At 43.3% G+C, this 16,177-nt stretch overlaps 1 protein-coding gene across 2 annotated transcripts in view; it reads right to left on the reverse strand.

Annotated features, from left to right (window-relative positions):
* Positions 1-19: 19 nt before the first annotated feature.
* Positions 20-16,177, reverse strand: part of col27a1b (collagen, type XXVII, alpha 1b) — a 62,878-nt gene continuing 46,720 nt past the window's right edge. Inside the window, exons 33-61 of one of the 2 annotated variants that reach the window (XM_034596170.1) lie at positions 15,774-15,827; positions 15,638-15,691; positions 14,674-14,727; positions 14,173-14,226; positions 12,727-12,834; positions 12,575-12,628; positions 12,223-12,330; positions 12,087-12,140; positions 11,467-11,520; positions 10,387-10,443; positions 10,242-10,295; positions 10,075-10,128; positions 9,927-9,980; positions 9,742-9,795; positions 9,479-9,586; positions 9,292-9,399; positions 8,087-8,194; positions 7,932-7,985; positions 5,646-5,708; positions 5,424-5,477; positions 5,286-5,321; positions 4,749-4,766; positions 4,592-4,627; positions 4,142-4,168; positions 3,964-4,029; positions 3,532-3,700; positions 3,294-3,403; positions 1,611-1,829; positions 20-1,490 (exon numbers count right to left, since the gene is read on the reverse strand). In XM_034596170.1, coding sequence (XP_034452061.1) covers positions 1,344-1,490; positions 1,611-1,829; positions 3,294-3,403; positions 3,532-3,700; positions 3,964-4,029; positions 4,142-4,168; positions 4,592-4,627; positions 4,749-4,766; positions 5,286-5,321; positions 5,424-5,477; positions 5,646-5,708; positions 7,932-7,985; positions 8,087-8,194; positions 9,292-9,399; positions 9,479-9,586; positions 9,742-9,795; positions 9,927-9,980; positions 10,075-10,128; positions 10,242-10,295; positions 10,387-10,443; positions 11,467-11,520; positions 12,087-12,140; positions 12,223-12,330; positions 12,575-12,628; positions 12,727-12,834; positions 14,173-14,226; positions 14,674-14,727; positions 15,638-15,691; positions 15,774-15,827 — 2,190 coding nt within the window. In that variant the 3' untranslated portion in view covers positions 20-1,343. Of the gene's footprint in view, positions 1,491-1,610; positions 1,830-3,293; positions 3,404-3,531; positions 3,701-3,963; positions 4,030-4,141; positions 4,169-4,590; positions 4,628-4,748; positions 4,767-5,285; positions 5,359-5,423; positions 5,478-5,645; positions 5,709-7,931; positions 7,986-8,086; positions 8,195-9,291; positions 9,400-9,478; positions 9,587-9,741; positions 9,796-9,926; positions 9,981-10,074; positions 10,129-10,241; positions 10,296-10,386; positions 10,444-11,466; positions 11,521-12,086; positions 12,141-12,222; positions 12,331-12,574; positions 12,629-12,726; positions 12,835-14,172; positions 14,227-14,673; positions 14,728-15,637; positions 15,692-15,773; positions 15,828-16,177 lie in introns of those variants that run through there. The other variant, XR_004615005.1, reaches the window with a different exon arrangement.

Consider the following 16,177-nt stretch of genomic DNA (forward strand, 5'->3'; position numbering starts at 1 on the left):
CTTCAAGCTGCTTCTCAACAAAGGTTTCAGAACATTTATTAAATTACCTTTTTCATTAGACTTCATTCACACAGCATAAAATGTCTGTACAGACCTGTGAGCTCCTGTAACGTGGTAGTTTAATGTTGTGTATTGTGAGAAATCCTCTGAGTGTGACATAGACTGTTGGGACGGGCTACAACTGCTGCACAAGTGAACCAACAGTTAATTAAGTTAAGTTAAGGTCCCAAACTACAGCTGATTGTCCAGGAATGTGACATTAACAAAAGCAAAGACCTCAAACAGACTGAAGAATCTTTAAAGCTCCAAATGACTGAAGATGTGCTTAAAAACATGGAACTTGATATCTGGATTTGAACTGGAACACGAATCAGAATTTAAATAGACTCCCCTTTGGATAATACAAGTTGCATAGTTGTACATTTACATTTTAACAATTAGAAAAACAACTGTATTCATCGTGTCAGACTCGTAACAAAAAAAAAAAAAAAGTACAGAAAATGTAAGAATACCATGAAAAGATAATTTAATGAATTTGTAATGTGTGTGTATGTTTTACAATCTTCCCTTTTTATCGTGAAGCACAGACTTTGCTTCGCTGGGAGCTGACGGAGGGTGGGGGGGGGTGTGGGGGGTTATCGTAGGCGTGTCGACCGTTGCAGCACCAGGTTTCACCTCTGCGTCGTCCCACTTGTTCGCCGTGGGATGCGAGGTGCGGTACGAGGTAGCATCTTGACACACTGGGGAAACCACGGCCCCACCTTTAACACGGAGAGCACCACACAGCGGTTGTTCGTGTGAAAACGTCTGTACACATGTGGGGACTCTCAGCACTGGACAGTTAGTGAAGGCTCAAAAAGACATACCTGGTGGCAGCATGTGCCTGTGTGTGTGTGTGTGTCTGTGTGTGTGCGGCACACTGTTTACCTGAATGAGTGAGTGGATGCTGTATACGCCCAGAGGCTGCGGAAAACAATAACTATTGCACTTTATATTACAATATACAGTTCATATACATGTATAAATAATATCTTAATATTAAAATAAGAATTATTGCAATTGCAGATGTAACCGTTCCTTATTTCTGTACAGATATTACTTCCAAAAAAGGGCCATTCAGATCTTTCTAGTCTCTGAAAAAGGAGCTTATTATTGTTTTCCATAGGCTGATCAGTGCCTCAAGTCTCAACGCTGCATGTCCAATGGGCTGCCTCTCTCCGGTGCCGACTCCTGTTGCTGCAGTCCAAGCATATTTGGTAGAGAGAAGACGGAGGTCTGAAGGAGGCGTACCCCCCCATGCAGTCCCTCCTTTAAGGAGTATTCCTGACCCCCTCCACAGGGCCCTATAAGAAGCACACGGGTCCGACCTCGAGGTGATAGCGTGCGCCAGGTTCTGCTGTCGGTAGATCCTGCACATCCACTATGGGGAGCAGGTTTGGGTCCTGGGTCTGGAAGATGAAGTGGGTCTGATGCCAGCGTCCATCTTTGATCTGAAAGTGAAGGAGGCATCGTGTCACGTGCTGCGATAATGTGAAAGACGGCATTCAAAGGGTCAGTTCTCTCTAAAGCACTGAGTAGGCAGGTTTTGTGATCATGTGAACAGTGCGTACCCAGCAGTCATCGGTGTGGATGTGCGGCTCCAGGAGGTCCCCCGCTCTAATCCTCTCTCCGGTCCAGGCCTTGAAGCTCACGGCCCTGGATGAAGGCTGCAGGGAGGGTCCTGCTGCCCACACCGCCGTGTTGAGACAGTGGATGGTGATGTGCTGCACGGCCTCTGTGCTCAAGAGGTGGATGAAGTTCATCTGGATACGACCCACTCCCATCTCCAGCTGAGAGGCAAGTGGATGTTTGACAAGTTACTGACAGTCAGTTTCATTATTTAAAGTCATAATCTGGACATCGTGTGTGTGGATGTAATTTAGAGCGCAGGCCTGTCAGGTTTGTTTTGGAATCTATACCAAAATACACTATATGGACAAAGGTATTGGGACACACTACTCATTACACTCACAGGAGCTTGTATGACATCCCATTGTAAATCCAAAGGCATTCATTTCCCCATTGCGGGATTAATAAAGAAACTTCTTATTCTTCTTCTTCTTCTTAATATGGATTTGCTCCCCAGCTTCCACTCTTCTGGACGAGGAAGATTTTGAAGTGTGTCTGTGGGAAGTTTTGCCCATTCATCCAGACGAGCGTGTGTGAGGTCAGACGCTGATGTTGGACGAGAGGACTCGGCTCGCAATCTCCGTTCTAGGGTCAGGGCTCCTTGTCAAGTTCTCCCACACCAGACTCACCCAACCATGACTTTATGCACTGGGGCAGAGTCGTGCTGGAACAGAGCACCTTCCCTCAAACTGTTCCCACAAAGTTGGAAGAATAGAATTTTCCAAAATATCTTGGTAAGATGAAGCATTAAGATATTTCCTTCACTGGAACTAAAGGGCCGAGTCCAACCAATGGGACTGAAACACCTGAAGTCGATGATTAAGAGGTGTGTCCCGATTCTTTTGTTCATATAGTGTATGATTCCATATAGGGATTCAATCAAGTGTCTCATCGTGAGCTCCAGTGTGTGATTGTTTTGAGGTATGTTCATAAAAATAATTGATACATTTAAAATAGGCCTGTTTTTAATGAGTTTGATCACAAGCTTTCATAATATAAACATTACTAAATGGATTTAGTTGTTGTAATGTGTGAGTAAACTTGATCACATTCACATGTCGGAATTGAGGACGGGTTCCAATTCTGATATAAATTGCATCTGGATCACAGATTGTGTCTTTGATCAGTGTCTGTCCGTATTATTTTATTTGCTGTTAATACAGGAATTGGATCAGGGTGTGATGTTTTTATTTTTTTTTATATAACTCCAAATTAAAGGAATGAAAGTATGGAAGACAGCCTCAAATTCTACTTCACTTGCCAACTGTGTGTGCCTTTCTGATGGTGACTCGGCCAAGTCTAAAGATTAAATCTGAAGGATTTATCCGTCCAAATAGTGCTGGTGTTTATCGTACCGAGCCAGAAAATGAGCAGCTGTGCTCCTTTTATTTATCACATCGATGGCATTACATAGACAGTCCCACAGCCAATCTCAAACTCTGGGCTTCTCTACTTCTGGAGATATTCTAAGACAACATGAGGAAAACGTTATCCTCAAGGACACGAGCACTCGTGGATTTGATATTCATCCTCTGTCTGCACAGAATTCTCCCGAAGTGATCCCGTCTCTTTCTAAGTGATACGTGTTTAAATTTGATCGTGTGGTTTGTCTGGGAGAGGCACACCTTGGATACTGTGATGGGTTTCAGGCAGGTTTGTCCTCCAGCGGTGAAGTTGCACGTCACCTCAACAGTGTCGGCAGTGCAGCCGAGGTTTGGGTCGACCCAGTACGTGCCTGTCAAAGACGAGCAGCGGGAGGAGGAGGAGGAGGAGGAGGAGGAGGAGGAGGAAATGGCTCTTATCAATCAAAACACATTGAATATATGTATGGGATTGATGGAGCGGTTTAAAACGTCTCCTCACCGTCGTACATCCTGTGCTCACAGTTGTAGAGGTCTCGGCAGATTCGGGCAGGATTGTTGTGGGTTCCCAGCGGGTTCTTCAAACTCTGGATCAGAGTGCTCAGATGCTGCAGGGCCTTGAAGATCTCTGTGCCCTGGTCTAACATGGGCTGGTCCAAGTTCTGCAAGGGCTGCATCAAAAATATGTTTCTTATCACTTTTCTTTTTACCGTATTAGTTTAATCCTCCTAAGGCTGGAGATATATTTACAGTTTAGCCACGTGTTCACGCAGACAACTCTGATGCGTACACATGGTTAAAAGCAAGTATATCGCTGTTCTTTTGCAATGATTCCATGCCCCATAAAGTGTTATAATATTCTGGAACAACATGAAATCAACCAACAGTCAAACATGATTCTTTGCAATGAGCTTTATTTCCCTTTAAAACTGACCTCTTGCCTCAGAGCAGTGTGGGAATCGATGATGACTTGAAAGGCAGCACCAAGAGCCTCATTTCTCTACCGAGGAAGAAGACAGCGAGACAACAAGTTAACCACAGCTGATCATTTCTACGTGTCTCCGTTCCCCTCAGAAAAACCCTGGAGTGACAATGAGGAGAAACATACTCACAAGTGAAAGGGTAGAACTGGGAAGACCCTAGAGAACAAAGGGAGAAAAACTGTTTTATATTCTGTCCCTGATCTTACAAGCAGCTAATTCAATTTCAAGTTGGATTCAGGATGCACAAAGTGAAAGGATCATTTTCTATTTCATGTTATGCCTCTAGAGCCGTCTTTTTAGGTCTGGAAAAATAAACTAAACTAGAAATGTACATGGAGAGCGTATAGCGCCACTAAGGCTAACAGCCTATCACCCTATCTCACATGAGAGAAGTTGGAAAAACCTCCTGGATTCGCCCTTTTCTCCAGATCTGTTCCAAAATTGAATGCCGTCTTCCTTGCGTCATGCCCCACCCCAATTCCAAATTTAAGTAAAATCTCTTCAACAGTTTCTTGAGTACTACTGCTGACAAACGAATCAAAAAGCAACAATGAAAACCACGGGTAATGAAGAACTCACCGGTGGTCCCGGTGGCCCACGAGGACCCGAAGACCCCTGGAAAATTGACAAGATGAGAAGGTGATCAAGTAATTCATTCTTTTGCTCTCAGCCTGACTTGACCACAGGCCTGAGCAAAGAACTGTGACTAAGCTGCAAGAGGTGAATAACTACTCACCCTCGGTCCCTGCAACCCCTGATGGAAACCAAAGAAAAATAAAATCAATATTCATAAGCGGACAACTCCACAATAAAAGAAAGAGTCTGAAAGCAGATGTGATATTATTCTATCATGCACAACGCAGTGTCATCTTCCTGCTACAGATTCAATACCGTGTGTTCTATTGCTTTTGAATTGCACTTTTGCATCTTTGCAAGCCTTCACTCAAATCCCATTTACACACAGCAAACCCACACGCGTGTGTGTTGGCATTTCAGTTTCTGAGCTTGTGAATTATGCCCCGTGTACGAGCACTCAACAAACCTCTTTAAAAAACGCTGGAGATGAGCGTGCACCCAACATTTATCACCCTGACAGGAATTCCACAGCATCTAAGTGTCACTGCGAGTGTAACAACAAACAGTGGAGTACAACAGGAAATGAAAAGTGCTGAAGGCAAAGCGGGCCGAGTGGTGCGCCGTCTCCATACTAAGTATCCTATCCTGTGCTCACAGTACAGACAGAAAGGGATTCATCAAAAACAGCAGCACGCACCGTCTCCCCCCGACTTCCTTTGTCACCCTGGGGTCCCTGATGGAGAGAAAGGAGACACAGGATCACTCCATCACTGCCAAAAAAGCAGAGGGAACTCGCATAAAGCTTGGCAGAGAGGATGAAATACGAGGTACATACAGGATGACCGCTGGGGCCAATGATGCCAACGGGACCCAGAGCTCCCTCCATACCCTGGAAAGCAGTGGCATGTTAGTGACTGAGGACACGTGATGGAGCATCCGATGAAGCGGTGCTTATATTTCATGGCGGCGGTGGAGTTTGTGGGAGTTCAGGGCTCCGACTTCGGCTGAAATACAGCAGAGATGGATGTGACCTAGGTGCCGTTCATCTTCATCTTACCTTTAAACCACGTGGTCCTCTGGGGCCCTGTATCCCTGCTGAGCCCATGTCTCCGGGAGGTCCCTGGAAACACAAGTGTTTGTTTCATTAATCGACAAGTTATGGTAATTCAAAGGTTAAACCAAGTGGCAACTTACAGTGATGTCATCTATTGGTTTGAGAGTTGCCATTTCACTGAGGCCATCTTGTTTTTTTGAAACCAGAAGAAACCATATGGGGTGAGCCTGACTGAGAGCTTAAGGTCACGCCCACCTACACCTGCACCCATTGGATGAGTACTAGCTGTCAATCACACGTTATCCATGCCCCAACCAATGCTCTGCTTTATTGTGTATTTGAATCTAAATGGATAGGATTCAGGTTTCTGGCAGTTCCGCATTGAGTCTACTTCCATTATATATTCAGTGAGATTTCAAACCAGTATTAACTAACCAGTGATCTTTTTTTGGCCTAAATTTCTCTTCGAACAGCAGCTGCCATTGTTAAACGCTGAAGCTGCTGAAATGTCTTAAGCTGCAGTTCCCCTTATGGCCACTAGCTGGTGAATTAAGAAAAATTATTTCCCAATCCCTTACCTTCATATTAATTACCTATGACATGTGACATATACTGTCATAGTATGCTGTTAGTATGCAATGCTTTGACATGTGTCAATCAAACTAACAGCCAAAGAAAAATCACAAAAGTGTTTTCCCACAAGATTAAATGCATTTTTTATTTCTGAGGAGTTTGTGGACTAGACTCTTAAGGCAACAAGCTCGTCTAGCTCTCATTAATATATACATTTTTTCACTATTATTAACTTCAGTATCTAGTGTGTGAAACATCACACCAGTAAATACCCCAAATCCTCACATATTGGAAACTGGAAACCTGTAAATGTTTAGGATTTTGGCTCAGAATTACAAATCCAAGTGCTTCCTGATTTTCTGTTGATTTACTTTAATTGACTTATAGTTGCAGCATAATATAAAACCTCCTAATTTCTCATTTCACTTGGCTAATTAAAGTTACATGGAGCCCGTGGACCTCGATGTATATTCAAGGCTTAGAAAAGCAGCGTGTTTGGGTTCGTGTTTGCTTTCCTAACCACAGTCTCGGTCTATTACCCGCAGGTGGGGCTTACCACTCAGGTTCCCCTGCTCTACGGAGCAATACATCCAAACACACGCTTCCAAATGCTTGTTCATAAACGTGTGCATCACAGATGTTTTCATATAGTTTATGGCTCCTATGTTCGTCTTTGTGCAACGGCAAACAAAACAGTTCCGTTCACGGTAGAAAGAAATGTGTTGTCTTTGTGATGGAGTATTTGCATATAAACACTTCATCAACTGCTTAATGGCACATGTGCTCCAAGTTTAATCTCAGCAACTGCAGCTGTAAAACTGAAGCGTTTGCCATCATAGTACCACAAACAAAAACAGCTTATATTTGATTAATGAAGTAAAACATTTTGTTTTTAGCAAACGAGCATAAACTACTCCATCTCTATTTTTATTTCAAATGAGGTCAATGCTTTCAGGGTTTAACAATTTACTTTTAAGGCCTTTGAAGATTATTATGAAGATAAGTTTAGACCTCTTTCTTGTCCATGTTGGTTTGAAGACCCATGTTGATTTCATTTTGTAGTTAATGAAATTCCATAACAGAGACATTAATGTCATAATACATTTACAGAACTGTCAAAGTGTTTAAGCAATTTAAAGATCCACAATTCAGATTAATGATTGGATTTTAAACTTGTTAAGATGACCAGCAGAAACCCTGAAATCCCTCCAAGACCTTTTATTTCTGCCTTGAATTCTCTTCACTTTAGACCCATTGCTCCTGAATTCAGACTGATATACTAAGTACTGAACACTAAAGCTCGTCTGCTTCACACTGCTGTTCAACTCCCACTGTGGGAAAATATCCAACGTCACTCTCAGGGTTTAGAATAGAGAGTTGGACTCAAGTGAAGCCCGCTTTGTTTCTTCAGCTGGCAATAATCTACAGTGCAGCAGCGCTGTAAGTGAAGCAGAATTATGGTGCAGCAGATGTTATCCTGGGGCATGTTACATTAATACCGGAATACCTAACAGCTTTCATACCATTTTGAGTTAATGTCATGTACCTCCAGACAATTTAAAGCATTTAAACTTCACACAAAAGTACTTAAACTAAAGTTAAACCCAGACATTTAACCATTTCTGACCTTGGGGTTAAGAGCTTGTAGCTCGTAGCTTTAAAGCTCTGACTGACGTGAGGTAATCATTTCGTGAGGGGAACTTGATGGGATCGTACCTTTGGCCCAAAGAGACCGAACACGCCTGGAAATCCTTGTTCACCAGTATCCCCCTGATGCACAGAGAAGGGAAAGTATGACAACCTCCATCACTGCACAAGGACTGGACATGGGAAGGAGCTGCAGTAAATTCATTTCACAAGTCAATGCTCACTGGTTGCCCTCGGGGTCCCAGGTCTGCTTGTTTTCCTGGAAGTCCCATCCCACCAATCGAGCCTCTTTTCCCAGATGGACCAGTTTGACCCGGGAGACCCCTCTCACCCTGGAGAACACACAAACACACTTAAAGCACATCCTCACATCTCGTCACACAACCTCCTGCAGATCAGTCTTTGGATTCTGTATTTATTCGACAATGTGCTTGAGAATGAGTTGCATTTTTCTAACTGTGGCTTCTTTGCTCACATTATGACGCATCAAGCTCTTTGATAGTTCACTGTAGTGCCTTGGTTTGGTTTTGCATATTGAACTTACTTGTACCATGTTTTTGCCTTCATCTGCTGATGATGAGGATGATGCTACTTTTCAGACTTTTACTGCACTTTTCTCAGGGCTATATTCTTGCTTTATTTTTTCTAGAATTGTTTATAGTCCTGTGTTGTGAATACTTGTATTGAGTGTTGTGACCAGTTTGAGTTAAACCACAATCAGAAGCTCAAAATCGTTTACTGGTTTCCATCAATGGACACTGCATTTAGTTCAGACCAGTTAGGAAGCACAAAGCGACACAATGAGTGGAACCTGGATATGAGCAGTCCTGGGCCTAGAACCCTACATCACTCATGTGCCCTTAATGATGTAGAAAACATAAAATGTCCAGATTCAGTTTATTTATGCACATAAATCACCAACACATGATCAAACCAGAATGCAGCGTTATGCCCTCACCCACAGGCTGTGAGCTGAAAACTGCCTTTTACCACAGGTCCAATAAATAAAGCCCCTGTGTTTGTTACAGTCGTGAATATGAACATTTTATATGAATATTGTTGAGGCCATTCAAGTCAAGATTGTGCCAACTCATTGCTGCCTTGCAGCACTAACTCCCCAAATTATTGCAGAGAATATTAGGTCCTTTGAGACACTGTGTAAAGTCTTTGTGCAGACGTTGGCATTAGAGATCAGAAAATGCTCCAAATATAAAGGCAGCATTATGTTGCCAGGGGAGGTAGCCTTGGCACTGTGATGCTGCTTTGGCAGGTTAAAGCTGCGTTGACAATTTCCACTCGATACTGTCAATAAATCTGCTTTGTAATCTTTGGAGGAAAAAAAAAATGCTTGTGCAATAATTTAAGATTAAACTCTTTGTGAATAAGGTGAAAACTTAAGAAGTTGCAGCTTCTCCTGCATCACTCTCACCTTTGGTCCGAAGGAGCCTTGACTTCCTGGAAGCCCTGTCACACCACTTTCCCCCTGAAGCCCAGGTTTTCCAGGTAAGCCCACTTCTCCGTCTTCTCCTTGCTCCCCCTTCCGACAAAAAAAGCAATAATCAGAGCTGATATACATTTAATTTAGCAAAACAATGAGTGCTCTGATCTGTCCTCACCTTGACTCCTTTACCTCCATCTGTACCAGGCAGTCCGTCTATTCCTGGCAGCCCCTCGAATCCCTCCCTGCCCACAACTCCCCGTGGGCCAGGAGGACCCACTGGACCCTTGTGACAGACAATCAAAAGTGTTTATATATATATGTACATACTTACAAGTAGTTTGACTGTGAGTTCAAGTCACCACAGATTTTGTTTATTTAGTCCAATGTCACAAATTCTCCTCAAGACAGTTACGTCTGAGTGTAACTCCTCCAACTCACTGGTGGTCCTCTGGTCCCAGCTGCGCCTGTTGCCCCCGATTTTCCTTTCTTACCCTGGAGTGTGAAGAGTTCATGTTGCACAGTTCATGACATGGTTGCATGACAGAAAGTAAAGTCCAATAACACAGCAGTGAGTTTTCTCATTCAAAAACAAAAAATCATGCCACTTTTATTTACGTCCTTACTTGATCACCTTTGGATCCTTTCATCCCTGGTCTTCCCTTCGGCCCAGGATGTCCCTAAAACGACCATTAGTGTTTGATTTGGATCGTGTTTGGACAGTCTGCGACTGCCTGAGTTTTACAATTCTAGAAAAATAAATTGGATACTTACAGGAAGCCCTGTGGCACCAGCTTCACCTCTCTTTCCATCAAAACCTATTTGGCCCTAGAAAAAGACATTTTCTGCAGTTCAGTGTATAGAACATTACTTAAACCTCATTGACTCTACACCTGCAGACAAATGCAATCGGCACAAGAATAGTTTTTTATTTCACTTACAATGTGTCCCGGGTCACCTGGCCCTCCTCTCTCTCCTCTGTCTCCAGGAGGACCCTGGATTCATACAGAAACAAATTAATGAAACAATCCAGAACACCGCTAACAGACAACACAACAAAAAACCACGTCCATGTGAGAAACTCACTCTGTCACCTTGGGGACCTGCAGGACCTTCTACCTTACTGTCATCCCCCTGTTCACCCTGAACAAGCAACACAGGGACACACAAACAACCACAATCAATGGCATTTCCCCCCAAAACCCAACGGTCTGTGCAAAATCAATGCATGTTTTGTTTGAAGGAGTATAACAATCGTCCACTCTCTTTTTGCATGAACAGCAAATCATTGCATGTGCTATTACCCACAATGATCCCGTTTCACATAATGGTGCCAGTGTCTGTTCCAGTGTCTTGATGGAATTCATTAACCAAAACCCACAAATGTGTGTATGGTTTTATTAGTCATGTGTCGTGCATGTGTCAGATTAAACCAAGGAAAGACGAGGCCGGCAGGCATCTGAGAGCAGGAGGCTGGTTATCAATGTCCAGGAGACGAGCAAAACTGACACTCACACGGGGGACGATTGTGGAAATGGTGCGTTTAACATAACCGTGATAGGGATATGTTCTCATCTGCAGCACGTTTCAGCGTCAGAGTTACCTGGCTCTCAATTGAAAATCATAAATTTTGTAATTACCCGTATAATTGCGTGATATTGATTTAATTATGAAGCAGGCGCGGCCATTATTTTGAGGATATTGGCAAAGAGAATACAACAAACAGCCACGTCCAGATGGCTTCTGCCCAGGGACTTTAAAAAATATGCAAATTAGCGTCTCGCTAAACTCTGGTGCAGTGTGTTCTATCGTGTGCTGCTCCTGTCAAATAAACACAAATTATGGTTCTAATATCCCCAAAATAATGAGCAGGGGAGTCCAGGTGCTTGGCTAATTATATACATTTGACAGCGCTTAGTTAATTGGACGTGTCCTAGTTCTTATCATCGATCAAATTAGGGAGGAGTTGAGGAATCCTGCAAGGACAACAGGACGGACGGAGGAAGCACTAATTAGGGACACGACTGAAGTTTCCATGCATCAAACAAACTGACCATGTAGTCAAAGGCAATGTGCTGCATGTTAAATAATGCAGCCATTACAGGCCCCTGGAGCTCCTTTAGTGCAGACAGCGATTAGGAACAGCAAATAAGTTTGTGAATGTACCTTTTCCCCTTTCGGCCCAGGAGGTCCCAGTGGGCCCTGTGGTCCCATGTGACCCTGTGACAAGAAACAGAGTTAGTGACTGAATCTTATTTTAGAACCATAACCTTGCAAACCTCCACTGTAATTCACATCAATTTGATTCTACTTTAGTATTAAATGTGTAAATATTAGGTCCTAACACAGGAAGTCAGTCAGAGTTATTGGTGCCGGGAGAAAGTTCATATACTGACGTCATATTAAATCCAGAGCAGCAGTGGAACGCTTGATTTTAGTATTAATTAGAAAGACCAACAACATTTTACACCAGTTTTAGAACAGACAGCAAACCTGCACACCAACTTGCAGCATAGTAGCATCGGACCATTTTTGCCACAGACAGTTCACACACAAAATGCAGGTTCATTCTTTATCAGAGGCTGCACCAAACATTATCTACTTTATAATGAATAATAGAAAGTTACATTAAGTAGAAATAGAAAAAGGAGGATTCATAGATCAAGTTCAATGGCCTTGGTCACAGTTTTTAACATTTTTGATTTGACAGCAGCAGAGTTTTGGAAGTTCCCTCATAACATCCTTCAAGGAGATGTGTCACTCCACCACTGAGATGAATTTCTTACCTCGTAACCTGATATGCCCGGGTTTCCTTGTTGGCCCATTCTCCCCGGTGCACCCTTGGGAAATTATACACATATATTTAGTCCACATCCGCCCAACAACCAATTAAGTGCTTCAATCAGCCTGTTAAGAACTCACCACTGGTCCGATGGTGCCTCTTGCTCCCTTCTGTCCAGGAAACCCCATTTCTCCGTGCTCACCGATTGGCCCGGTCTCTCCCAGGTGACCTTGGTGACCCTTGCTCCCCTGGAGAGAGGCCGTCAATGAGCAGGTATGCAGTGAATCTACAGAACCTCCCTGAACAGCTGTGTGTGTGTGTGTGTTGTTTGACAATTTCAAACATCTGCATCGTCGTACTTAAGGAGGTTGCTGACCTCGGTGTTTACCGCTAGATCAGAGAACTATTCAACTCCTCCTACAGGAGAACGAACTCACAGGCATCCGAGAATGAAACGTGCAATTTTAGCCTCGAGCAAGTGAACTGACAAACCTTTTGTCCTGGTTTTCCTCTTTCACCGTGTGTGCCAGGTTTCCCCTCCTGACCCTTGGAGAGAAAATTGAACAGGGGCTGTAAGTGGACAGAAAAAGCCGCCTATTCATGGGAATTGAATGAAATTCAGAGTTAGCTGATGAGACACTCACCCTCACACCCACCAGTCCAGGAGGCCCGGGAGGTCCTTCCTTTCCTTTCAGGCCAATTTCACCCCGCTCACCTGTGGCACCCTCCGGACCAGCTTCCCCCTTTTCACCCTGAGAACAGCAGAACAAGTCTATGAGAAAAAAGGTGAGTGTGCAACTGCGTAGGAGGTCGATTTTGAAAAGCGTTGCAGGTTGTATACAACATTTTTAATTTTGTCCAGTGTACAAAGGTCACCGGTGACACGAAGCCTGGACAGGAGAGATGTGAGCTCTACAGAAAAGTCTTCTGAGTTAGCTGCAGTTTCTACAGTGACGGCTCAGGCAGGTACACAACAGCCTGTAACTTTAAAGTACATCACAGTGATTTGACAGGTTTTTTAGATGCTCCCATCATGATTCACTTCACCATTCATGTTGCCAAAAGGTGGACTTATATGTATATATGAAAAATACCAAAAGATATATACATACATATCTCCCAATCTGGCACAAAGTGTTATTTTGTGTAAGAAATGGATGAGGACAGATAAAGTTAAATATCTATATAGAATAATGTTTCACTTTGTTTCCTAAAGCTCTGTAGTGCTTTTTTAAAAATTGGTTCTCCTCGGTAAACACTTAATATTATCACACCTACAAACTATGTGTTCAAGACTGTAAAGCAACATTCATTGTCAAACATTGTCAATTTTACCAGATCTTTCTCGTTAATATGCTGATACCAAGTTTAGTGGGACATCATGACTTTGTCTATCGATTTCTCTGTTGAAATTCAAACTTCCCCAAAGAACACAACTATGAATTTCCATTCTCCTAATACTTCACAGTTAAAGCTGTTAAATCTATCCATCCGGAGCGGCTGTTTTTTTCCAAGCAGGAGCTGCACTCAGGCCAAGAACCCCTCTGAGAAGTTTACTCTCCTGACTAAGAGAAAACACTGAGTACAGAACAGAGCTGAACACTCAGGTTGACTCTGTTCTAATCCCCTGTGTCCTCCTCGCTCACATTTGACCACCGTCTCTAAGCCAAACGCTGCTTGTGGCTCCGGCTGTTTGTGGCCATCCTTCCAGCCGTTTGGCTCCGACCAGTAGATCTGCTTTCTTTGTTTCTTTTGTGTGTTCTGTCACAATCCTTGCCAGACAGTAGAGCTCTTAAAATAGCCGCTCTATCTGTTTTCAACTAAGCGTCAACACAATGCAGCTCCAACTGTACAAAAGGGCAAACAATACGCAGCTAGCACTAATGAGAATGAGCCTCTACAATAAACAGACAAGTTCATCGGGTTCACAGACGAACAGCTTCAGGACGGGGAGAGAAAACATGAATGTTGAAATCAGTGACAATGTGATTACTAGTCCCGAATAAACATCTTTTATTTTTTTCATCTGCTGCGGCCCATGATGCATGTCTCTCATTTTCATTTACAGTTTCTTTTATTGTCATACTTGCCTTGGCTCCATCTGGTCCACTTGGTCCAGCCTCCCCATCGATGCCTGGCTCTCCCTGATAGACAAATTATAAAAACATTATGGATGCAACCAGGGACGTTGGACCGTCAGTCACAGTTGGGGGCGCTGTTTATATTATGACCTCATATTAAACGCAGAGCAGTGGGGCCACACACGTGATTATAGCTCTAATTTGAACAGCCAACTCTACGTCATCGAGCATACGTCCCGTTACTGTTTTCCTCGCAGTTACACCCCTTGCAAGTAGGGGGTGCTCCACTCCCCTCTGCACCCCTTCTCCCAGTGCCCCTGGTTGCATCATGTTTCCACGACACAGGGACAGTTATCACGGCAAAAAACATTCATGCATCAAGCACATAGCAAAACTCTTTGTTCAAATTAATAAAAAACAATGGTTATACTCTGTGTTGCAAGTGACTCGTCTACTTCTGAATATTATTGAATATTCAAATTCACTGAAAGAAAACCATTGGATACTCACTCTCTGGCCAATCAGACCCTGCTCCCCGATGTTGCCATGCAAACCGATGGAGCCCTGCCAGGAGAAGGAACACGATGTTACTGATGTGTCTCCCGATGTCCCGCCTGTGTTTTTGTTTCCACTGGAGCTATTTTTACCAGTTTCTCCTCAGTAATAGAGACAAGTATTGAATTATGTCTGAACCCCCGAATCTGGAGGCTGCAAAACATCATTTTTAATAGAGAAAAAGTAGAACAAAAAACCCACAATAATTTAATTTGATCATCTACGTCAGTGCACAATAAGCTTTTTCAGTTTTATTTGCCACAACTTCAATTGGAAAACTGGAGATTGTGATTTCTGATTGGGCTTTGATAATCTCTATAAACAGATTTTTGACGAATCTGGCGGCGAGGCCGGATTCCTTCTGGTTTCTGCTTGTAGTGTGACCAAAAAATGTCTGAGCAGACTTTGGTTTCTTCCCGGTGAACAGTGTGTGTGTGTGTGTGTGTGTGGAGAACAAAAGAGGACAAACAAATTGACGCGAATGATTCAGCTCTCGGCTTTTTCATTTATCTTCATTCGTATGCAGATGGCTTGTTAATGGAGATTAGCCAAAAAGGTTGTGTGGACTTTAAACACAGATAAAAAAGTATCAGTGTTTGTGTTTTGTGTGGAGACAGGTTTAACAAGTGTGATCAAAGAAACAAAACAATTTACGATGAACACCAGAAGCCCCCAAATTTTGGCCGTTGTCCCCAGAGGCTAAGATTTCATCAGAGTTTCATGTTGGATTATATTTTTTATCTACAAAGTATAATTCAAAATGTCTGATCTTGCTCCCAGGACTGAAACACAAACATGGTTCTATGAAGTGAGAGCCCACCACAACCACCATTACTATTTACTACAGCAAAGGTTGTTGTAATGTTATCATCCACCAGATCAATCAATAAACATTTCCATATCATATTATCGCCTTCACCTTCTCCCCAGTGTCACCAGGCAGTCCTCCCTCTCCAGCCTTCCCTGGTGGACCCTGTCAGAACACAGCCTTTACTTTTCAGCGCTAATGTAAAAGTCAGTGGGAGCTCTGCCACCGGCCGTTTGATCAAACTCACCGTCAGCCCCATCTCCCCCAGAGGCCCGATCGTTCCCTGTGGCCCTGCTGGCCCCTGCGGTGACAGAAGTACAGGCATCAATACGAAGGTTAAGAGAATTTTGTAATCTTGGACAACACCTCTGAAAGTGACGGCAAAGGGTGACAAATATGGAAAGAAATAAGAACCGGCCAGAGAAGTGTGGATTTGTGGAGATAAGTTAATCTGCAGGGCTAAGAGCTTTCAAAACACGGAGCCAAAGCTTGTGTAAGGGATGGAAATGGGCCGACTGTTATTGAGGCACATTCAGGCTACAATACAGCTGCCTCTCCAGGAAGAGGAGGTGTAAATCAAATTGTCTCAGACTCACTCTACTTCTCAGCCTGTGTCTGTGAAACTCAGGCAAAATAAAAGGGGAAAAAGAA

This window comes from Hippoglossus hippoglossus, chromosome 9 (genome assembly GCF_009819705.1).
Source record: "Hippoglossus hippoglossus isolate fHipHip1 chromosome 9, fHipHip1.pri, whole genome shotgun sequence".
NCBI lineage: Eukaryota > Metazoa > Chordata > Actinopteri > Pleuronectiformes > Pleuronectidae > Hippoglossus > Hippoglossus hippoglossus.